General features: G+C 39.2%; 1 protein-coding gene across 15 annotated transcripts in view; it reads right to left on the reverse strand.

Moving 5' to 3' along the window:
* The window catches only part of LTBP1 (latent transforming growth factor beta binding protein 1), a 442,908-nt gene that overhangs the window by 128,312 nt on the left and 289,262 nt on the right, over window positions 1-25,334 (reverse strand). For 8 of the 15 annotated variants that reach the window (XM_061155620.1, XM_061155621.1, XM_061155618.1 and 5 more), the window contains 8 exons: window positions 23,948-24,175; window positions 21,789-21,811; window positions 17,682-17,781; window positions 16,761-16,859; window positions 8,224-8,349; window positions 6,435-6,560; window positions 5,919-6,041; window positions 1,968-2,087 (listed from right to left, as the gene is read on the reverse strand). In XM_061155620.1, the coding sequence (XP_061011603.1) occupies window positions 1,968-2,087; window positions 5,919-6,041; window positions 6,435-6,560; window positions 8,224-8,349; window positions 16,761-16,859; window positions 17,682-17,781; window positions 21,789-21,811; window positions 23,948-24,175 (945 nt within the window). The remainder of the gene's footprint in view (window positions 1-1,967; window positions 2,088-5,918; window positions 6,042-6,434; window positions 6,561-8,223; window positions 8,350-16,760; window positions 16,860-17,681; window positions 17,782-21,788; window positions 21,812-23,947; window positions 24,176-25,334) is intronic. The other 7 variants (XM_061155619.1, XM_061155628.1, XM_061155626.1 and 4 more) reach the window with 3 other exon arrangements.

Here is a 25,334-nt window from a genome sequence, read left to right on the forward strand (position 1 = left end):
TGAGGTGGATGAACCTGGAGACTATTATACGGAGTGCAATAAGTAAGAAAGACAGACAAATACTGTATATTAACTCATATATATGGGATGTAGAAAGATGGTACTGACAATCCCACATGCAAGGCAGCAAAGGAGACACAAAGAACAGACTTTTGGACTCAGAGGGAGAAGAAGAGGGTGGAATGATTTGAGAGAATAGCACTGAAACAAATACATTACCGTATGTAAAGTAGATGACCAGAGCAAGTCTGACGCATGAAGCAGGGCACCCAAAGCTGCTGCTCTGGGACAACATAAAGGGATAGCGTGAGGAGGGAGGCAGGAGGAGGATTCAGGATGCAGAGGGGGGACACATGTATTCCTCTAGCTGATTCATGTTGATACATGGCAAAAACCATCACAATATTATAAAGCAATTATCCTCCAATTAAAATAAATAAATTAATTTTAAAATAAAAATAATTAAAACAAACAAAAGAAGAAGGTACTTTGTTTGGTTCCTCAGTGTATCCCAGCACTGAGTACCACTCTGTATGTAAGTAAAGTGAAAGTCGCTCAGTCGTGTCCAACTCTTTGCAATCCCATGGACTGTAAAGTCCATGGAATTCTCCAGGGCAGAACACTGGAGTGGATAGCCTTTGCCTTCTCCAGGGAATCTTTCCAACCCAGGGATCGAACCCAGGTCTCCCACACTGCAGGCAGATTCTTTACCAGCTAAGCCACAAGGGAGGCCTAAGAACACTGGAGTGGGTAAACTATCCCTTCTCCAGGGGATCTTCCCAACCCAGGAATCAAACTGGGGTCTCCTGCATTGCAGGCAGATTCTTTACGAACTGAGCTATCAGGGAAGCCCACCACTCCGTGTATAGACAGTGAATTATACAGTATTTGAGAAGGAAAGAAAGAAGACAGGAAGGATGGGAAAGTTTAACTCACACTGTCAGAATGTGGCATGGGGTGGGAAAGAGTTCAGCTTTTGTGAAAAAGATCACACGGTAAACAGAAAGGTAAACAAAGGAAAACCATTAAGGGGGAAAGCTGACTAGAGCACAAATAATCAGGAGCAAAGCAGAGTCATTACCTTCCTCAGTGCCTTGAGGAGGAGGTACTCAGTATTCATTAAATACTTGAGTGAATGAATAAATGGACAAAATATAAGGGGTTGCTGTTGTTCAGCCATGTCCGACTCTTTGCCACCCCATGGACTGCAGCATACCAGGCTCCTCTGTCCTCCACCATATCCTGGAGTTTGCTCAGATCTGCGTCCATTGAGTCAGTGATGCCATCCAGCCATCTTATCCTCTGTTGTCCCCTTCTCCTCCTGCCCTCAATCCAGAGTCTTGTCCTGTGAGTCAGCTCTTCGCGTCAGGTGGCCAAAGTATTGGAGCTTCAGCTTCACCATCAGTTCTTCCAATGAATATTCAGGGTTGATTTCCTTTAGGACTGACTGGTTTGACCTCCTTGCAGTCGAAGGAACTCTCAAGAGTCTTCCCCAGTACCACAGTTCAAAAGCATCAATGGGCAATCGGTCCAGATTTCTCTTTCTATATTTGCTGCTTTGGCTGCAAGTTTGTGTATATTTCTTGATTCTGTAAGTCTGTGGTAGCTCTGTCTCATACCTTCTCTTTTTAAGCATTTTGCTCTCCACCTCTCTCCTCTTTGTGGCACTTATTATCAATATTTTATTTGGTTTTGAGTATTAATCACATCAGGGATAACAATTTGTTTCAATCAGAATTATGTTTCATGTAAAATCTTACTTCCTTCATGTCCACTCAATTTCTTATTTTCTTCATGGTTAAAAGTTACTTAGAACTTTTCTCTGAATGACATGAGTTTGTTACATTCCTTTTTTTCTCTCACCTTTTTCCATTTTGAAAGACAGCGCACTTGGCATTATACTACTCTATCAGAAAACCGGCCAGACAGAAGACACACAACTACGATAAGTATGCTCTAGTACTTACCAAGACACTGCCCATTCCAGCCTCGAAACCCTTCTGTGCAGGGAACACACTGGTAAGATCCGGGAGAATTCACGCACTGCTCATCTGGACAAGTACTTGGAGTCAAACATTCATCAACATCTGAAAAAATAAAAAAGCTGGGTCACAGACATTTTATCAGAACACTAAAGCACAGACTGACTTGTGTGATAAAGGGGAAAAAGATTGGTGGAGAAAACAATAACTGGAAAAGTGAAGTACTAGGTGTGCACTTAAACACTCAGTGAGAATGCATGGCCAGGTATAACTTGACTGAAATAGTTACATATGTTTCAAGGGAGAACTTGGCCCCAATTCTCCAATTGGCAGGCCCAGATCTCTCCACTCTGTGAGTTGGCAGTTCTCTAGGACCACTTTTTGGACATCAACATCTTTCAAGTAATAGTCTGGTTTGCCAGAAAGAAATACAAGAAATGAACACAACAGTGAGGAAGCCATTTATCCACCTGGCTAGAGGTTCTCTCTGCAGACAATGGGGTACTCTAGGGAAATCCTTGCTTTGGCTTCATGGTCCCCAAAACATCCGAGGTTTGAATAATTTAAAACTTTTCATGTGATAGGAATTCCTTGGAGGTCAAAAAAGAACATTAGGAGAGAATGAACTCACCAAATACTTCCAAGATTTTCCAGAAACTATGGTGAATAATCATAGGGTAATATATTCTGGTTTAAAATACACCTTGCTTTTCACATTCATGGCTAACTAAAGTTATTAATCATTGTTCTTTTCAATGTGAGGAGAAAAAAAATCACCTTAAATATGGACAGAACTGTGGCAGAGATACAATAGCTTCAGACTTTTTAAAGAATGGTCAAACAATTGGAGATGTGGATGTAGAAGAAAGACTTGTAGACACAGCTAGGGAAGGAGAGGATGGGACGAACTGAGAAAGCAGCATTGATGTACATACACTACTAGATGTAAAAGAGATAGCTAGAAGGAAGCTGCCATGTAACACAGGGAGCCCAACCTGTGTCCTATTTACAACCTAGAGGGCTGGGATGGGGGCAGGAGATGGGAGGGAGGGTCGGGAGGAAGGGGATATACGTGTATATATAGAGAGTTCTGATTGATTTGAGTTTTGTACAGCAGAAACAAACACAACAATACAAAGCATAACCTCCAATTAAAAAAAAAAAGAATGGTAAAACAATAAAACGGGGGGAAAGGTAACAGAGATACCTTTCAACTGTTTAATGAAACGAAAAGGTAACATTTCAACCATTTAAAATGAGTACTAACACCTGGGTACCAGCCCCAACTGAAACAGGTGTTTTCCAAGTGAGTGGATTCAATGTCTAAGTGTCATGATATAAGATGTATACAGGACCTCTAATCACACTTAAAATTTAAACAAGGTTTTTCAGGAAAAAAAAGTGAAAGAAATATATGATGAATACACTGAACATGCAGGGATATTTGATGTCATCATTCTGGTAAATTCTCAAAAATTACCTCCCATTATGTATCATTAGTGATGTATGAAAAGATGCTTAAAGTAAAAGATGTTATTAATAGAATAAGCACCAGGTCAGTGTTGCAATTTTTTTTTCCTATCAGCAAAAAATCCTTGCCAATAGACAATGACACACAGTGGTTTTTTTTTTTTTTTTTAGGTCAGATGTTCTGGGACTTCTTGTTCTACAAAAAGATGATGCTTGCCAGTTTAATTTTCCAAACAGCATTACATTCTTCTCTGGATGGGATTTAAAAAAAAAAAAGAAAGAAAGAAATGGAACTACAACTGCTAAGTCAGAGAAGGTCATTGAGATAGGCTGGTCTGATAAATAAGCAAGCTGAGCAACATAAGACAGTAACATCTCTGGATTTCCTGCTGCTCTCACCTGTTTGCTTGTTCCCTCATCTATAAATGAGGGCCTACCTGCCTGGTAATACCTTCAGAGAATAAAGTAAGGGTGCATGAGATAATGTCTGTAAGCTACAGTAGACTCCTTGGAGACTGGCGCTGTTTGAAAGCAACTTTGTCAGTGACAGCTGAGAAAATCTTCAGTGAGCCAGAAGCCCAGGGACCTCTGGTTCTGGTCCATGGTGAAATTAGAAAACAGCCACGTTATTTGGCTCCTTCATTTCAAGCTTTTTCATGGGGTAAGAATTATATAATTATTAACTCAGAGGATGCTGGTGAGATTTCTGTTAAATAATTTCCATGCACTGAGTATTACTGAAGAGTCTCCTTCTTTCCACTTACTTACTTATCTTCAACTTTCTTTTCTACTCCTTTCTACTGTGTATCCTTAACCTGTACTAATTCCTTAAATATTTTATCTTCCCATCGTGAGTCAGTGTGTAGAACCTGAGGATCTGTATTTGACCTTTTGGGGAAGCACAGTTTTATATATAAGTGCTTGTCATATAAACCCAAGCCCCATTTTTTACTTAAAAAACTCCCACAATTATAGATATTCTGAAAATATCTATGCAAAAACAAAAGGAGTCAGGGAAAGGGGAAATTTAGGGAAACTAGTACTTCTTGAGAGCTAACAAGGTGACAGGCGCCATATGACATACTGCAACACCCATTTACTGCATGAGCCTGGAAGTTAACTGCATGATTCCCATTTCACAGATGAAGAGCTAAGTTTTGAAGAGCCTACGTAACTGGCCCCAAGCTAGAAAGTTACTGAGTGTGGGGATCATGAGCTGAAAAGCCATCGTCTGCATTCTACCCGTCCTCAAGCAGCCTCCAGAGCAGAGGCCAGTCCCCTGTAAGAGAAGAGTGGGGACACTTCACACCTGCACTTTCCCAAGGCCCTCAGCCATCAGGGGAAGAGTTCATATCTCTATTCTGATGGGAGCTGATGCAGTAACATAAAATGCTCCCCACTTCTTTCCAGATAACTCAGGGGCTGAGGCAAGGGGCCAGCAAGTGAGGCAGGTGCAGGCTGCCAAAAAAGTGTCTAATGAGCTCTCCCTCCAGGCCTGGTCATTAGAACTGTGAAAAAAACCAACATATCAGAGCCAAGAAACAGCAGAGAGCAGCCTTCCCCAACCAGCCTATCCCTCCCGAGCTCTGGAGGCCCAGCCATGTCTGAAAACAGGCTAAATGTCAGGTAGCCAGGCAGCGAACATGTGGAACCAGCACCAACCCCACACCCAGGCTCCTCAGAACATGTCCAAAGGCCTCTGATCCTTTGTCTTATTCATATTTCCATGAAGACTGAAGCAGAGGTTCAGTGTATTTCTTCACAAAAATCATTATTCAAAGTGTACCACGGTGGTTTCAAAAAGTACCCATGTGACTTGGGACACGTGCACAAACAAATATTCAACGGTTAATCATCTTAACTTTGAAATGTTCAAAGCTCTTCAAGACATTTTTGCAACAACAGCAAATCCATTGCTGGGGTCAGCATTAAAGAAATTTTATCTGGCACAGCTGGAGTTTGACCTGTAGTTGGTCAGACAACATTTCTATAGAGTCTGCAAGCAACTCCCGGAACACAGGCGAAAGAAAGAAGCTGAGACAACAGAATGGACCAAGACGAAAAGGCTGAAAACAATCAGTTCCCACAGGTGACACCTGCACCATGTCCCCAGGTGAATGATGCTGTGATTAAGTCTGGGTTTGCACTAAGATCCTCCGCAGTTCATTGTCACAAAGTGATGTCACTCCACCTACCAGGGAAGGCAGAGGTTGAAGTGAGTAATAGAGGAAGAAGACAGAAAAAGACCCAGACAGAGTCACTAAAGGGAGGCAAAGAGGCTTTGATTCCAGGAGGCAGCCAGAGCCCGGGCGAGCTGGTGTCCTGCATGGATCGGAGGTGGAGGAAAACTCGTCCCAGGCCAGGTGCCTACAGGCCCCGAGTTCTGGAACCAGCCCTGCATTTCATGGACGTGTGTGCGCCGCACTCAGAAGGGCTGTGGTCTCCCCACCCTCTCAGCAGACTCACCCTCGCAGTGGCCTCCTGGCGTCATGTGATACCCGCTATCGCAGTATTCACACCGGAAGGCCCCCATGGTATTGACACAGTGCCCTTCCCCACAGACGTCTGGCCTCAGACACTCATCGACATCTAAGCAAAGCAGAAAACATTGTCAAGTGTGATTTCCCAAAACCTAATTTCAAACCTCTCCCATCTCCCAGGTTAGTTCAAATTTAAGAAGGAAGTAACTGATTCCTACTATCTCTCTTTGATTTGTTCCAAAAATTGAGTGGTTTGGATTTACTCAAATCCAAAAGAAATATTTACCACCACTGATCTCTGCACACATTTGATATTCTTCATTCAAAAGTGTTGGGGAAAGAAATTCCATTCTTTAATCTTCCAGAATCTAGCAGATTACTGTGTTGTAACGGGTTTAATAATAAATTCCGGGTTGTCTGAATGGGCCCTGGACTGATGGAATCAGGGGAGCTAGAAACCCACATGAGGGAATTTATGCATCAGAAAGAACACTGTTATTACCTATGCAGTTAGTACCCTCCTCACTGGCCATGAATCCTGCTGGGCAAATACACAAGAAACTTCCCTCAGTGTTTTCACAGCGTCCCTGGGAGCAAAGGTGTTGATCCTGAGCGCATTCATCAATATCTGTTAACAAAAAGACAGACAAAAGAATTAGCATAGCATGAATTCTCAGATTCTCTGTTCATGAAATACTAGCATTCTGTCTCCTCTGTCCCACCCTATAAGTGAGGAAAACAGTAAAAGGAATACAGTCAGTTTCCCTGAATACCTGAAGGGCTGCTATTGCGAAGCGGGAATACATGTATGGCATACTGCTTTGAAAGTTCAAGCTACAGCTATGATATTGGTGTTTCAAACGAAAGATTTAAGGTCAACACAAAAGGACCTGCCTGATAACTGGAGTCATGTAAGTGCTGGAATTCACCGTGCAAATCCCAGGCCAGCTCAGCAGAGGCAGTGAGCAGTGTCATGACAGGCACTCTCTTTCACAGTGCACATGGGTAAAGCGAGACTGAATCATCTTGACTGACTGCCCTTCTCAACTTTACACTTGCGATTCTAAACATAATACATCTCATGTATGCAAATTCACGAGAAACAGTCATACTATAGAGCAAGTGGATGTCCCCCTCACATCTCACTCCCCATATATATTCAAAACCGAACAGCAAAAGTCGTATTTGCAAATGGAATTCAGCATAAAGTGGATTTAATTAGGTATATCCCTTTGTTGCTCCATATTTGCCTTATAACTCTTACGGAACTTCCTTTTTCTAAAAAAGATATTAAATTTAGTGTTAACATATTAAAATGACTTAATACATTTACACCCCTTTGTAAGATACATTTTTCCCCAAAGAAGCATATATGAGCTCCCTACATTATAAATTCATTAATAGTCTCTTGTCAGCATATACTGATTTTCAATACAGAAATTCCAACAAAGGTATGTAGAGTCAAAGCTATGGTTTTTCTAGTAGTCATGTATGGATGTGAGAGTTGGGCCATAAAGAAAGCTGAGCACCAAAGAATTGGTGCTTTTGAACTGTGGTGTTGGAAAAGACTCTTGAGAGTCCCTTTAACTGCAAGGAGATCCAACCAGTCAATCCTAAAGAAAATCAGCCCTGAATATCATTGGAAGGACTGGTGCTGAGGCTGAAGCCCCAACTCTTTGGCCACCTGATGCAAAGAACTGACTCACTGGAAAAGACCCTGATGCTGGGAAAGATTGAAGGCAGGAAGAGAGAAGGGACGACAGAGGATGAGATGGTTGCATGGTATCACCGATTCAATTGACATGAGTTTGAGCAAGCTCCAGGAGTTGGTAATAGACAGGGAAACCTGGCAAGCTGCAATCCATGGGGTCACAAAGAATCAGACAAGAATGAGTGACTGAACTGAACTGAATAGAAATTCCTTTTAAAAGTCAAATTTTATAAACTTATAAGAACATATTTTTATTGCAGGATATATTCATATTAATTTTTGCTAAATATGTTTATAGATAGCTATTTCTAGAGCTCTTAACTATTGTCTATATTCTTTACCTGAAAAACTTTGGGAAATTATTCCACCTTGATGTAACTGTATTACTCTTGGCAAAGCAGGCAACATTGAACCAAGAGGTAAGAGCCTTCTAGGAGTTAAGCAAGCCTCTTTTTTGAGTACCTTTAGCTCAGGGAGAAAAATTTTTTTAATTAAACAGTATTTTCTCCATGATTAAAATGTTCTTAATGTGCAAACATTTGATATTTAATAATCTCATCAACCAGAAGTGTCTTCTTACCAACACATTTCCTCTGTGGCTCACTGAACTTGTAGCCGTCGTAGCATATACAGGTATACCTCACTGGCAGGTTAATGCAGTGTCCTGCTCCACAGATGTCAGGGTTCACAGTACATTCATTGATTTCTTTAAAAATAAGAAAATGTGGGACAAAACAGATATAAACAAAGATTTCATTGCACCTTGCAAACGATTACTTTTTTCCCCCTGAATACCTTATTGCCAGTTATGCATTCAGAAAACAAAATTTTACACTCTAAAATCAAGTGTAAACTCATCTGATTACATTATAATGGATCAGTTAGTCACACCCAAAGCCATGAAAAATTCTTAATGAGACAACTTCTAAGATGAACTGGAGTAGGTGGAAATTTAGAAAGAGGCCATCCCGGATGTTATCATCAATTGTGAACTTTCAAGATAGCCCATCAGTGAGTTTCTATCCTCTCCAGTTCATTTTGGATGACGGACTGAATCACATGATTCCTTCTGATAAGAAATAGATGGCAACTTTCTACTATTTGTTAGCAGGCCAAATTCAAGTTCCAAAAAACATACTCAACCTCCTCCCAAATTTCTCATTAATTCTCCAGAAAGATTTACCACTTCTAATCAAAGCAGAACTTCTGGATGCAACATATTTTTAATTTGCCAATTTCAACAGAAGCATATTTTATTTATACTAGTAGAATATAGAATCTTATTCCAAATCTTCTCGGCTCAGTTCCTCCCTTCCTTTCCTCCTGATTCTTGCATGAGACTGGCTTCTTCTATGAAGTCCTTGCTCCACTCATAGACACAGGCTGTGGTCAAGGCAAGGGGAGGGGAGTTTCCAGTGGGTGAGGGCCATCACAACATGCTTTATTACCAAAATGACCTGAAAACTCAAAGGTGACCATCTGAGATGAATTACTCCAAGACAGTCTGTTGATTTCAATGATCCTTGTAAGGATGTATAACAGTATAGTAGGCAGTGAGTGGTACAGCTGGTGGTCAGGGCCCAGGCTTGAGACGAGAGTGCAGGTACCAACCTTGTTGCCCCTTCCTTGCTCTGTAACAGAGCACAAATTACTTACACAATCTAAGCCTCACTTTTCTCTATGTATAAATGAGAATGACCAGAGCACCAACTTCAGAGTGTGAGGTTCAAAAGAGATAACCTAAATAATGCATGTAGCTCAATGCCTGGCACAGTATATATGCTCAATAAAAATTAGCCACTATTACTGATTACTGTGGTTGTTCCTATTGAAGTTATTTAAGAATACGTAACAGGGTCTTTCCTAGTGGTCCAGTAGTTAAGAATCCGCTCTGCTATGCAGGGGACATGAGTTCATTCCCTGGTCCAGGAAGACTCCATACGCCACAGGGCAACTAAGCCCACACACCACAATTACTGAGCCTCAGGTCTATAGTTCATGAGCTGCAACTACTGAAGCACATGTTCCCTAAAACCTGAGCTCTGCAACAAGAGAAGCCACTGCAATGAGAAGCCTGAACACCACAACTAGAGTAGCCCCTGCTTGATGTAACTAGAAAGCCCATGCACAGCAATAAAGATCCAGCACAGTAATAAATAATTTGGAAAAAAGAATATATAACAAAGAAGTAGCACATGAATAATACTACTATCTATTTTCTCACCGTCATCATGTAGTAAACAACACTTAAAAGAGATGACACCATGGATAAGCCCAAATGGCCCAGTGGAGGAAGACCAGAGGCTCAAGTGTGACAAGCTAAAACACACCTTTGTTAATGGGGTCTATGGTTTGAATGAAAAGAAAAACAGTAACCACAGTAATTCACAATAACCCACTGTGAATTCTGAAGAAAAATGTGGAAAACAGTGCTTTAACAAAAATTCACTATGGAAATGACCTAAATTGGGGTTGAGGTTACTCTCCAAAACCCAAACCACATTCATTTTTCATCAAGTGTTATTCACTGTGCTGTGATTTTAAGACAACTGATGCAAGTTATTTGAAAAGTTGCTAGGCTTTAAAAGGAAGCATATGACTACAGAGCTGCAGTATTTTGCATAAAATCACTTAGATTATGATAAAAGCACACATTTAAAATTATTTATATCTTTAGTGAACCTATTTATGCTAATTCACCATCAGAAAAATAGTTTATAGTCAGTATAACGTCAAGTTACAGAAAAAAATAATCCAAAGACTAAAGATATAGGTAATTAACATGACTGCTTAAACTTAAATGAATGATAATAACCATATAAAATGATAAATTATGAGACATACACAGTATAGATTATATAATAATCTTTAGAAGGATAGAAAATGCTTATTTTTTTAAAATATAGTTAGGTACAAATTGTAATATAGGATATGATCTAAATTATTTTATACACAGAGAAGTAGATTGGAAGAAAATAAATCTAAATTATGGGGATTGGTATTGTCTATATTTTTCTGTATCTTCCAAATTTTCTACACTGAACAAGTGTTATTACTTCTATAATCAGAAAGTCTTTCTTAAAAAATTATCATTCCTATGTGCTGCAAAAACCTGAAGGTAAAAAACATAATTTTCTCCAGGTTCTACTTCTAGACCCTTAGGTAAGAATTCTCTTCTCTGTTTACAAGAATTCTTTAGTAGAATAGTGTGAGAAGCAGTTCTTTAACCATCTATTCTTAATGTAAGCAGATGCCTCCTTTTAAAATTAATGGTATTTAGATTTCTTGATTTTCTTTGTAATTATTTTCTTTATGTTCTTCTCTGCCATTTGCTTAAATCAGAGAAGACATATTGATCAAATTTGCAAAAAGAGAAATTATAAGATGATTTAATATACTAAGTAGCAGTAGTGAGTATTAATTAAAAGATTGTACATCTGGGGTTTTCAGGAAATGCTTGATGGATACTCACTGCTCTCACTCCCACACATACCAATTTATTGATTACCAAATATTTATCTGTTCTTTTTCAGGCACAGTTTTAGAATGGAATGTTTACATGTGTAAATAAAGTCTTCAAAAATATGTGATGCTTAATTCAGATGAGATACATTCCTATGCCAGTGTGCCAATATTTATATAATTTCTTCTTAAGTCAACTCTAAGATAGAAGAAATGATTAAGAATTTTAACTCTTCTGTCTTAAGAAATGAACAATAACGGCCTTTCATTCCAATTTAGTACCTTAAATAGAAGCTATGAGGCTGAAATATTTACGAGGAAAGCTTGAGAATTCTTAGCTGATTACCTCATAGATTATGTATATAAAACTGCAGTTTGAAAACGTTGATCCCAACTGGCACTAACATATGTAAGAAAATGCTACTCCGACACCACTAGAGGGTACTAAGAGATACGTCAGTGTGAGGGGATATTTACTAACATATTCTAGATTTCTACAGTTTGACCCATTTTTTATACACATGATAAATTGTAACATATCAGTTTATCCTGAGAGATCCCGTTTATCTATTTGCTATCCCACCCTTCTAAGTTCAAAAATAAAAATTAACAACTTTAAAATACCTCTGCTTCCTCTTTACCACTCATCAAAAAATTTACCAGATTATAATCAATGATACTAAATCTTAACTGCTCTCAACACACAAGAAAGCATGTGACTTGATAGAGGTGTTAGCGAATGCTTTTGCAGTAATCATAGTGCAATACATGAATGTATCAAACCAGCACATTGTATGCCTTAAACTTATACAATGTTATATGTCAACCACATCTCAAAAAACAACAAAATTGATCAACACCATTTTTAAAGTTAAAAAAAAAATATTGATACTCCTAAAACTCAAAAGGTGTATCACACGACCTCTTCCTCCACTTCCCTTCTTTGTCTATTACACTTTCATGCTTCATTATAAGTTACACAGAAAGGCAGTCCTGATGGTATTGTCTTAAAACTGAAACAATTAAACTTCAGGCTTAGAAAACAAGCTTCTGGCTTTCTCTGCATTTGGGGGACAAAGACATTACACTTTACATTCTTCTAAGAGGTCACTCACAGAGCCATGCTAGCCTGTTCCCACAGAAAGGATCAGCTCAGGTCAGAATATACATTCCTCCATATGTGCTGACGGCATCGACACAGGCACTGGGAATACGGTAAAGCCTTGCACAGAGAGCACTCATGATTGGTCTCTGGGGCACTCAGGTTAATGATCATGTCTTCTCTTCTGAAGCATGTTTGGCTTCCCAGAGACAAGAGACTGTTCCCTCTGGACTCTTGGAAGCATCCCCCTTCATAATGCCCGTCACATTTCCCCTAGGGTGCAGGACCGCCCTTACACACGCGGCCCCTGAAACAGCTTCACCTACATCAGGCCAAGAACTTCATTCTATCTTTCCCGGGAGTCCATTTAGAATTTGGAAAAAGGAGTCATGACCAGAAGCCAATGGAAAACCAAATGGTCTATTTGTCCCAGAAAGACGGCCAGAGATAGATTTAAGAATCTGGTGTCTTTAAGAATTAAATGAAAAGGAAAGCTTCTGGCAAGATATGAAAATGAATACGCTGACCTTTTGCTTTTTTCCTGCTCATGTGATTACTCAAAATAAATAAATAAATAGAGCTGGAAATATTAAAGCATGATGATTTTACATGCAACAAAGTTCATCTTCCATGAGCCTACATAGTTTATTGAGGCTGTCATGACACTGGTAATATGCTTCAGGGACAAAGGTTTTTATAAAGGGGTCACTGATGAGTTCTGGAAAAGATCTGATGAGCAAAATAGTTTTTACAACGTTTGGGCCATGATGATTACAAAGGTTTACACAAAGCAGTCATGAAAGTCAGAATAATTTCTGGCTGGTCTGCAAGGGCCATGGAGAAAGTTTAGGAAGAGCTGGCAGAGGAAGGCATCAAATGTCAACTCATGGAAAGGTTTACAAAAATGCCCTGGCTTCCTAACTGCCCCACAAAGAGCATAAATTGTCCCACAACAATTGAAGCAGATGTTTCCACTTTGTAAATACTCGCCAGAGAAATAAAGGTTTGATTTTCCAACCTATCCTTGAGCTACTAAGACACTATGCTAAATCAAGAATTTATATGCTGAAATGTATCATTTCTTTGGAAACAGTGTGCCAATAATATTGCAAGCCACCAACTCAGCTGCTCAGAGTGGAAAATATCACCCTTATTCCCTCCAAATATGTGGCTCCCTTTATAATTATTGCAAGTTAAAGTGAGTCTGATGAAATCTACAAAGACTACTTCCAATTTCACCATCATAAAGATATCATTGCTGAGCAATGTGAGGCTGATTTTGGTTATTTTAGATGCCTACTTATTATTCTATTCCTTTCTTCAATTCATGGAAGAAACTAAGAGTAACAAACATCTGCCTCCTTTGTGTTCCAAGTTAAAAAAAAAAACAACTATGCCTAATGTTCCAGAGAGACTCAATCAGATTGCTCCTTCAATCTACATATCTGGCTCTCTTATCAAAATCAATGGGAACATCTATATTTTGATTTCAATTAAATTTGATACAAAACATTCCTCTTGTTCTAGGGTAGATTACAGATCATAGTATAGCTCCAAAACTGCAAATTATTTAAATTCAAAGACTATTTAAAATGTTCTCCCCATGGATTGGTTCAGAAAGATTCTTGTACTATAGGAAGTCAGAGCACCTATAAATGCTGCGTGAAAATGAAATTTCAATGTCACTTGTTTCCTGGAAGGAAATATTTGTGCTTCAAACATGTTATAGCAGATGTTAGCCCTGTATCTCTGCCAAACTGAAATTAAGCTGTCTTCTAACAACTTCATATAGCACAACTACTTTCATTTTTTTTTCAATCAGTTCCACAGTTCAGTTGAAGCTGAGTAACTGCAATTTGTTATTCCTCACAGGGCTGCATTTAAATGATCAAACTGTGTTTATCTAGCCAAACCTCTACAAAGCTAAACGGCAAGAAGTCTGTCTGTTAAGTCAGCCATTGTTAAAAAGGCACAAAATAACAGTGTCTTCACATTGGAAAATGGAAATAGAGTACTTGAAAGAACTAGCACATTGACAGACTACAATTTTCTTTTTTAATGCAGATATAAACAACGAGAAGACTTGGTGACCAACGAGGTGCATTATATGTTTGTATGCCTTGCATAGTAGCCATGCATGTGCTGTGCTTCATCGCTCAGTCGTGTCTGACTCTTTGCGACCCCATGGACTGCAGTCCGCCAGGCTCCTCTGTCCATGGGCTTTCTCCAGGCAAGAATACTGGAGTGGGTTGCCATGCCCTCCTCCAGGGAATCTTCCCCAACCCAGGGGTCAAACCCAGGTCTCCCTCATTGCAGGTGGATTCTTTATCATCTGAGCCACCAGAGAAGCCCAGTCTTTCATAGACGGGTTTAATGAAATAAGTAGACACAGCTGTGACTTCAGAACAGAGAAAAACAATTTTGGCCACAGCCATTAAAAACAAACAAACAAAAATCACTAACATTTCACTCTATCATTAGAGATACAGGCTTTGGCCAGAAAATTCGTTTGAGTCAACCCACTACTTAAAATAGCTAACATTTCTCTATCACTCTGTTCACTATTTACAGTAAAACCAAAGAGCAGTTGCTCTGCAGCCACATGGGAAGGCCATGACTCTGGGTGCAGCTATGCCTTGAGGGTATCGCTGAAGCAGCTGAGACACGCTGCTGGGCCCCTGATGTGACTCTGCACTACTTGGTCAACTGCACTTCACCTCAGGACAGGCGGTGGTTTAAAAACACTCTCCTATCTGCTGTATCAATTCAAGCGTCTAAGAGAAAGTGCATCCACAATTCTGAGAAAATAGGTCAAAGCTTTGGTTTTTTAAAACGTATAAAAACTGTATGTACTTAACAGTGTACAACTTGGCTTTTTAATATCTATACATTGTGAAATGATCACCGCAATCCAACTAATTAATACATCTAACCAAGCATGTTTCTGTTTGAAATTATGCAATGTCAGCTAACTGGAACAGCTCAGTTAGGAGAGCATTAGACTGAAATGATACAATGTCATGTTTCTTAGGAGGCAAAACTCTGAGAGAGGGTGCACATTCCTCTATTAGCTTCTCCTGTATACACTGCCAACCTCATCCTGCAATGGTATCATGAATTTATGCTATTATGATGCACCTTAGTGATACTTTGTCTGATTACAAAAATATTTTCCCACATCAGAATATGTGGAATATGCAAAAAAATTCCACAATGGAACAACATCCAAACCCCTCAGAGCCCACTCCCAAAATAACCACTGCTGATCTGGTGTTTTTTCTTCTAGCATTTTCTCAATGTATGTCTTTTTTGTATCATTGGTTTAATACTCTATATTGTTCATTTTTACTTACTTTGTTTTGTATTTAGCAGTATCTTGTGACTATTTTCTGGTATATTTTTAAAAATTCTTCAAAAATACTGTAGTAATTGGTGGTAGCATAATGTTTCAATGTAGATATAATGATCTATTTTCCTACAGTTAAATATTTAGGTTTTTCTATTTTTTCTCTATTATACACAGTGCTGTGGTAAGTGCCCATTTATACAAACCATTACAACAGTGTTGGGGGGACATTATTTCCTTATACTAGTTATCTTAATGTGGGATTTCTGAGTTAAAAGTCTTGAACATTTTTAAAGTTCTTGATACATATTGCCAGTTTGTGCTTTCCAGAAAAGCTGAACTACTTTACGTTCCTTTCCGCAATGTGTGAGAGCCTTGACTTCACTCTAGTAAATACGAAATATTACACTGATAAGAATAAAGAATTCGGAGAAGGAAATGGCAACCCACTCCAGTATTCTTGCCTGGGAAACCCCATGGACAGAGGAGCCTGGTGGGCTACAGTACATGGGGTTGCACAAGAGTGTAAAAAAAAAGAATAAAGAATTCTCACTTTAATTTGCATTTCTTTGACTACTAGTAAAGTTGAAATTTCCTATTACATACATGTTTCTTGGTATGTTACCTATGAATTATCTGATGATAGTAATTTCATTTTTCTATTAGTATTTTTATTGCTGATTTATAAGACCTCACTATACATTAAGGATATTAACTTTTAAGCTGTTGGTTATAAATTATAATAAATCTTTATAATTTCTCACTAATGGCTGAAATAACATGTTTATTAAACAGAATTTTGAAAATATATAAAAATATATTGAAGAGCAGAAAGTTTATCCATGATCCTATTAACTGAGGATGGTTAAACACTTCGATGAACTTTCTTTTTCTGTGTTTATAAACATTTAAAAAATAAAATTGGAATCACTGTGTTCTGTATTTCTTAATATCATCCTATAAGCATCTCCTCATGACATTACTTTTAAAACATTAGCAGCTGTGTGATATTCCACTGCATATGTGCCGTAACTTATTTAAACATATTCTTCCTTCAAAAAATATTTAGATTATTTCCAAATATTTGCTCTCATGACTAACTCTGCCATGAGCGATCTTATACATGTGATACAATTTTGACTTTACATTTAAAATGTTCACATCCCTGTATCCTCCACAGACTCTGCAATATCAATACTGCACTTACCTGTTACTTGAGTAGGTGCAATGACTTGGCTGGCGCTTGATGTTGAAGCTTCAGGAGCTACTTCCACAGGCATAGGAGGTGATGTTTTTTCAATCACTACTATATGAGAAGGGAGAGAATAAAATGAAAATTAAAGCCTGTTATATGCATTGAGATCCCATTTCAAAATGTAAGCAAAATTTAGTCTAACAACATACCACAGTTAATTCTTGGATATTAAGAACAGCTATAGGTCCCTAAAGGTCTTGATATTAACCTATAGCCCTGCTTTCCACATTTAGCGACAATATCTGAGAGCAATTTGGAAGTCAATAAAAATGATCCTTCATCAAATGATGAACCCTCAATAATGTTCTAATAAAATATATTACTCCTGACCACAGAAAATAGTGAAAAATTTTTTATCATTATAACATTTATAATACAGTAGTCTCCCTTTATCCATGGAGCACATGTTCTAAGACCCCCAGTGGATGTCTAAAACTGCAGATAGTATCAAATCCTATATATACTGTGTTTTTCCCATACTAATGGGCAGGAAGCACATAGAACATGGATACTGGACCTAAGGATGATTCACGTCCTGGGAAGGATGGAACAGGACGGCGCGAGATTTCATCATGCTACTCAGAACAATGCACAATTTAAAATGTATGAATTGTTTACTTCTGGAATTTTCCATTTAATATTTTTGGGCTGTAGCTGACCGCAGAAAGTAAAACCACGGATAAAGAAGGATCGACTGTACCATACTTACAGTAACATTATATGAGGATATTAATATACATAAGTGTACTTCACATTTCACTTCACTTAGGAATTCTCATGACTAAAACTTTAAAACCAGAGACACACAACAATCTTCATCTTACTCTTTTATTCAGAGTATTCTCACAAATGGTACAAATCAACACAGACTACCTGGAAACTGTGGATGCAGATGAATGGTTGAAATGCCTGGAGAGAGCTGGGGTTGACCAGGCTCAAGTTTGGTTTTCTCTTGATCCAGTGAAGGTATTTCCTGGATGGTTGTATTAAAACGGGGGGAAAAAAAGAGAACTGAGAGTAGGAATTTTTAGTTTCTACATATTACTATTTTTATTTCATTAATTCTACTCTTAGAAAGGCAACAAATATCACAGGATATTACACAACTTGCACAACTGTGTAAAAAAATTTTTTAAACGTACTATTGATGTGCTACTATACTGAGCCCTTGCGTTTTCCTAGCAGTGCCGATCCATGCTCACACCCTCACCCATTTCCCAGAGGCCCAAAAGGTCTCTTACACATTTTAAACAAATGCCTTGGCTCAGAGGCCCATGTTTGGTCTGGAACAAGGCAAAACTAATCCCAGAGAAGACCTAAAATAAGCCGTCACCTCATTCACATGTGGCTTCTGCCCAAATAAAATGACCAGCCCCATCCTGCAGATTAAAAATGGATACAGGTGTGTCATAAGAAAGAACACACGGAGACACTAAAGTATGGTAAGTCTGCCAGGTACTTCTCCACCTCTCAGAATGCTGGTAGTCAAACAGCAACAGAAAAATAGGGACTTGGAGGGGACCAGGGGATTTCCCCACACATGCTTTGGCCCACTCTTATCTCCTGAACCACAGACTCGCACCCAGGACTCAGTTTCCAGTTTCAGCTCCTTTCAGGACTCCTGCAGACTGAACCATCAGGCTAGGTAAAGGTCTGTGACCTTGCCCACATCAGTGTGGGGCCAGAGCACTCACGTCACCACTCCCGTAAAAGTATTCATCAGGTTATCCTACACACTCCCTCCCTACTTTAATCACCGCCATCTTCCAGAAAACTCACTCCCCTGGCCTCTCCCTTTTATTCAGTTCAGTTCAGATGTTAAGTCGTGTCCGACTCTTTGTGACCCCATGGACTGCAGCACGCCAGGCCTCCCTGTCTATCAGCAACTCCCAGAGTTTACACAAACTCATGTCCATTGAGTCGGTGATGCCATCCAACCATCTCATCCTCTGTCGTCCCCTTCTCCTCCTGCCCTCAATCTTTCCCAGCATCAGGGTCTTTTCCAAGGAGTCAGCTCTTTGCATCAGGTGGCCAAAGGATTGGAGTTTCAGCTTCAACATCAGTCCTTCCAATGAACACCCAGGACTGATCTTCTTTAGGATGGACTGGTTGGATCTCTTTGTAGTCCAAGGGACTCTCAAGAGTCTTCCCCAACACCACAGTTCGAAAGCATCAATTCTTCAGTGCTCAGCTTGTTTTATAGTCCAACTCTCACATCTACACTTGACTACTGGAAAAACCATAGCCTTGACTAGACGGACCTTTGTTGGCAAAGTAATGTCTCTACTTTTTAATATGCTGTCTAGGTTAGTCATAACTTTCCTTCCAAGGAGTAAACGTCTTTTAATGTCACCATCTGCAGTGATTTTGGAGCCCAAAAAAAAAAAGTCTGTCACTGTTTCCCCATTTATTTGCCATGAAGTGATGGGACCAGATGCCATGATCTCTGTTTTCTGAATGTTGAGTTTTAAGCCAACTTTTTCACTCTCCTCTTTCACTTTCACCTACAGGCTCTTTAGTTCTACTTCACTTTCTGCCATAAGGCTGGTGTCATCTGCATATCTGAGGTTATTGATATTTCTCCCGGCAATCTTGATTCCAGCTTGTGCTTCTTGCAGTCCAGCTTTTCTCATGATGTACTCTGCATATAAATTAAATAAGGATGGTGGCAATATACAGCCTTGATGTACTCCTTTTCCTATTTGGAACCAGTCTGTTGTCACATGTCCAGTTCTAACTTTTATTGGGTTGGCCAGAAAGTTCGTTCAAATTTTTCCGTAAGATGTTAAAGAAAAACCTTCTCTCCTAGCTTTCTTTACTTATCACCTTTTCTGCTCTTAATAAAATAGATATCCTGCCTGAGTACCTCAAAGACCAAATTTCGAAGGCATGAGTGCTTACAGGGTAACTCCATTTAGATATTCTACAAATCCCTCAAACCCATCCCTTCCCGAAAACATCCGAGCTCTGATTCCAACTTCTTCATCTCTGTGAACGCCACAGTCATTGATTTGTCCAGGTTTAAAGTCACTTTTCATTCCTCATTCCAAGTCCTGCCTATTTCCACTATTCCTTATATTGGTTCATCTTTTTCCACATCCACAGCCCCTACTACCTTCAGCTACACTCACCCTCATTCTCAGTTCACTGTAGTCGTCTAATCGGCCTCTCAAGCTTCCTCTTCCCCCATCTCAGTTAATCCCATTGTGTTGCATCTTCTGGAAACACAGAGCACTTACTACTTTTCCCCTCACATTTCCCCCTCTTCTTAAGAATATAGACTAGCTTTCCTATTACCCATTGAAAGGTGACCCCAATCAGGCTCAACTACACCCCATCCCCTGCAGCCCAAGGTCAATGCTACCAAGGAGTGGACCATAACCAGGTGTCAATCAACTCCTGCAGCTTACAGACAGGATTCCAGACTTGTGCCCTCCCTCCCCGACTACCCAGGAGCATGGGGCAGTGGACTTCCTACTTCCTGATCCATGCTACTTCTCCACTTGACAAGTGGGTCCAGCTGAGAAGGACAGTATTGCCCCACTGATTACAACTGCAGTTTGGTATTCCAAGCCTTCCGAAGCACGTCCTAAGTTCTCTGAGTCTTTCCTGCTCCCCTAAATGACCCCGTGCTGTCCCCACCCTCCACTGCACCTTTGGGCACATAATTTCTCATCAGTGGATCACCCTGCTTTCTCTTCATTGATCTTTAAGAGCATGAGATCTCCACAGAAAGTCAAGACCACAAAGTCCACGGCTGCATTTTCCCCACTGCCTCCTCTCTGAACGTACACAAGAAAATTTTCAGGCCCTCTTTCAGAGCCTTTATGAAAATTTCACAAGCTCGATCATAAACAGAGGAGAAGAAAATCAGATAAGATGAGGTTGTCAGGGAGCTGGCTAGACCACTCATGTGTTAAAGGATTCCTCCCATTTCTAAACCAGAACTAAATTCAAAATCAACAAAATTGCAAACTACTGTACGTCACTGATCTTTAGAGATGCTCTCCAAGAGCAGCAAATTATCCATGTAAAATATGCAAATCTCTTGTGCTTCTTTTGGGGGTCAGTATAAAAACATTTTTCCTTACTGGATGCTATCACTCTAAAATCATTCCTTTTTTTTCTGGATTCTGTCAGCACTTTTAACTTTTGTGTTATTCTATCCCCATACTTATAAACTAAAGATTTTTAAAACTATTTATAATATTTTACATAGGTCTATGTCCCCATCTAAATCCTAAAACTGCATTCTTGTGAGAGAATGAACACTACACAAATGTAAAAACATACAATAATTACCTAATTTTCATGTTACCAATAAATCTTCAGACAAGGAACAGTATTATGTAAACAGGACAGAGCTTCAGCAAATGCCAGTGTTTTCTACTAATAAATCTCACAGTTCAGTATCCCATTTCATGGTCCCCAAAAATGAAAGATTAAAATTTCTCTAAAATTTTAAGGAAGCAATATCCCAGTACTTGATTATAAATTTCAAGGGTAAGTTCTGCTCATACTCCAATTTAAGTCAAACAAGCATATCAAATTTTAGTTGAAGTAACAAGTACATCACTCAGTATATATGAACTCTGAGAATACACAATTACATAAACTTGTCAGAATCTTTCTTTCCATAGATGTTCCAGGCCATAAACTAACTCTCTGAATTTCACTTAAGTCCCTGATTCCCATCAGGCCCATCATTTTCATCTCCCCAGATTTAGGTTCCATGAGAACAAGGAGATTTGTCTGATTTGGTCTCTACTATTTCCCTAATATTCAGCATAGTGCCAGTCATATAGCAGGTGCTCAATAAATGTTTATTGAATGAATGACTGTTATTCAATATATTTCCTTAAGTGAAATAATGTATAATAGACATGTTACTATATTTAAATCTTAAAAAATCACACATAATCTAGAAGAAAATCATTATGAAGGTAACAAATGACAGCTTGCAAACAATGAATAAATTACCTTCTCAGGAGGTACAGTTGCCACTAAAACCAAAAAAGAGAGAAGGACATTAGTACAACTCAAAATAGTCTACTGCATAATAGTTCAATTTTTAAAAAGCAACAAAAGTTCAGTCTCCAAAAGGATTAAGAATCAAACTAAATCAAGTGCAGAATGATAGTCAACTACCATTTTGGAGCATTTTACACATGACTGACAGGGGAAAACTGTATGTCATTCCTCAATTGCAGGAAATCAGGTAGTAGATGGGATGCAGTTCTTTCCAACTCACTATTAAAGTTATAGGAGGCAACACTTCCTGACACAGTGTCTCATGCCTACTCACAATTTTGTAGCACTTTCCATGCCTTAGAAAAGGAACATTTTAATTACAGTTATCCTTAACATAATAAACAATGTTTGAAATGCTTTCTGATATCAATGTTAAAAAAATAAAATAAAATAAATGCCCCTGTTTCAATAAGAGACCTAAGAAAGGGTGCTGCATTCTTGGTGCACACTGATCCTTAATGAAGCCCTGTGAGCATTTTCAGAAGGATATTCTAACAAGATTACAAAAAGAAAAAAAAATCAAATCACAAGCCAGCAAGATTCAATGAGCAATTAGCATCACTATGTTGAACAAATCACAGATTACACAATCACCAACATTATTATAGGGTGGTGGTGGTAGTGATTATGCCTTTCCATTTTGAAACACTTCAAAAATCAGTTGTAGAATTAGTCCTCAAATCTTAGATCAATAATCACAGGGATTCTGCTCCTGGGTCAACATCTCCATAAACACTAGTATAAGATATGGTAGATGCATTACTCCTAAACATAATCAGGGCACCAGATTGCTATCACTGCTGCGACATTCTAGTGGTTAGAAAAAGTCAATAAACCTTCTATCCTCTCTAACCCACCACCAAGAAACTCTTGAGGCAGAATCTGGACCACAGCCCATTTTCTCCTGCTTATGAAGAGGAGGAGGAATTGCAACCACCTGGGTAACCATACAGGAACAAACTGGCCAATACTGTCAATCTTAGGTGAGGTCCTACCTCATCTCCTAACCAAAGAGAAGTGCAGAAGTGAAAGAGCGGACTTTAACTAGGCTAGAACACATGAAGGTTCAGAGCCCTGAAAGGAGACCTCTCTTCCTTGCCATGCTCCCAATGCCTCATCTAACTTGAGCACCTTCTCTCCTCACAAAACCCATAAATGCACACCCTGAGTTCCCATCCTAGATCCAAGTGTGAAAGAAAAACAGAAGCTTTATTAAAGCCAATACCTATCCCACACAGAGTTAAGATTTTTGTTCATCCTATTTGGGGTGAGCACTTCTGTGGTGAAAAAGATATTCAAAGTATTGGACATGCTGGCTTCTATGAAGAGACAAAGATAGATAATCCTTCTTTCTGAAACAGAACCAATTGTCTCTAGTCTCCTTCTGGAGTAGAAGGCCTTAACCACCTCCTGGGAAAAATGTGTTCCTTGGTTCTATCACATGCTCTTCGTATGACATTTGCAAGTCAGTTGCTCTGTCTCCAGTTCTCAAAATGCAAACCAAAGGACTTCACTTAGGTGAACTCTTTCCAAAATCCCTTTCATGGACCCTATCTTCCTTCATTTTGCTGCCCATTATCCCTGACTGCCTGTGAAACTATTTCACGGAAGCTCAGTTGATGCTTCAAGCCCGTGGATTCCACTTTTTAAAGTAAACACATATTTGTTAAACAGCTTTCTAGATACAGAAGTGAATTCTGGCTATTCCCTGAAAAATCTAAACCACTATCCAGGAGTAAACACCAAGAAAAAGTAGCTCCCAAACATAAGACAATTTCATTCGATTATCATGGAATACTGTCACAACTGTCCTGGAGCAGTGGTTCTCAATCAGGGGTAATTCCTCCCCCAGGGGACATTCAGCGGTATTTGGACATCTTTTTGGTTTTAACAACCAGGAGGGGGAGGGTGCTACTGCACTAGAGGTCAGAGGTCAGGGATGTTGCTAAACATCCTATAATGCGCAGAGCAGCCCCTCACACCAGAGTTATCCACCCCAAATTGTCAATAGTGCCAAGGCTGAAAGCCCCTATCGGAGAAGTTACATACAAGGAAACCAAAGACACACAAGACGGACGGCCAGCTCCGTGATCCATTTCCACTCTCACCTTCTGGCTCCACCGCTCCTGGCCCCTGTTCCCGGGAGAAGGTCAGGGCCTCCACTGGTTCTTCCTTGGCTGGGAGAGGTGGAGGGTGAGTACTTTTAGCAACAGGTTGAGTGTTCTTTGGCTTGACAAATACAGGTCCTTTACCTACATGGTGATGGATTGGCCTGCGTCTATGAACGCCAGAAACCGTATAACCCATTCCACCAGGACAGATTTCCTTAAAAGCAGCTAGATTTGGGATGGGAAAATATTCCTTTTAAAAATCTAAAAGTGCAAACTTATACAGAGGAAAACAGCATGATGAATATTGCTTAATAAATCATCACTAATTTATAGTTACATTTAAAAACTTAAAGAACAGATGCAAAATGCTCTAATTTCTCTCAAACTTGCATATTTACAGGAAAAAACTCAATTCTTTTAGTAAACATTTCTCTATCTGTTAATTCCTTATCTTACACAATCAGAATCTTATATATACAGAGACCACATATTTTGTATATTAAATTATATATATCAGCAACAAATTAAGAGATAGTATACATATATTTTATATTTAATATTCTCTACCACACTATGTATTACACACAGAAAATATATGTAATACATGAGATTTTTAAGTACAGAACATAACATATAGATTTATATATATCTTGGAGGAGGGTATAACATCAGTAAAAATCAGATTTTTCACTCTTGCTTTGGTCTAATTTCATTAACTATTAATCAGGAACTTAGTAACATCTAAATTAAATGGTAAAAGAAAGAGCCATCACTATTGAGGGAAATGAGGTGTTGAAATCATTCTAATTTGATTCGCATTGAAGAAAGCAAAGATGAAGAAGCCAGAGTGGGGAGTATCAGCTGATATGCAGAGGATGGTTAAGAAGAATTGAAAAGGCAAGTGGTTTCGAAGAAATAGTCTCAGGATGGTGAAAATGAAGCCAGTCAAAGACACACGCTAAAGAGATGACAGGTAGACATCAAGGGAAAAGGACACACCAAGTTAGAACGTAGTTATTTTCAAGGGGAGGGGTGACAAGTGAGCCAAAGCCAGACCACAACCAACTGGTCGAATTATGGTGAGGACAAGGAGATATTCTGTATCCTGTAACCACTATTCCTGCCAGGAAAGTGGTTTTGTACACTTAAAAAATATCAGCCGGGCACATGTGATTTCCTAACCTTCATTGCATGATCACCAGGAATAAGTCAAGGGGGAAGACAAGGGAGGCAAGACCATGTGTGGCCTGAGGAGGAAAAATCCACCTAATCTCTTTGGTGTTGGTATTGGAGGCAAGTTACCAAACGCAGACAGCAAGGGGCTTACAGTCAACTCCTTTATTTCTACCTTTAGAGCTGAAAGTAAAATAAGCCACTTTTCACT

Source organism: Dama dama, chromosome 11 (genome assembly GCF_033118175.1).
Source record: "Dama dama isolate Ldn47 chromosome 11, ASM3311817v1, whole genome shotgun sequence".
In the NCBI taxonomy this organism is placed as follows: Eukaryota; Metazoa; Chordata; class Mammalia; order Artiodactyla; family Cervidae; genus Dama; species Dama dama.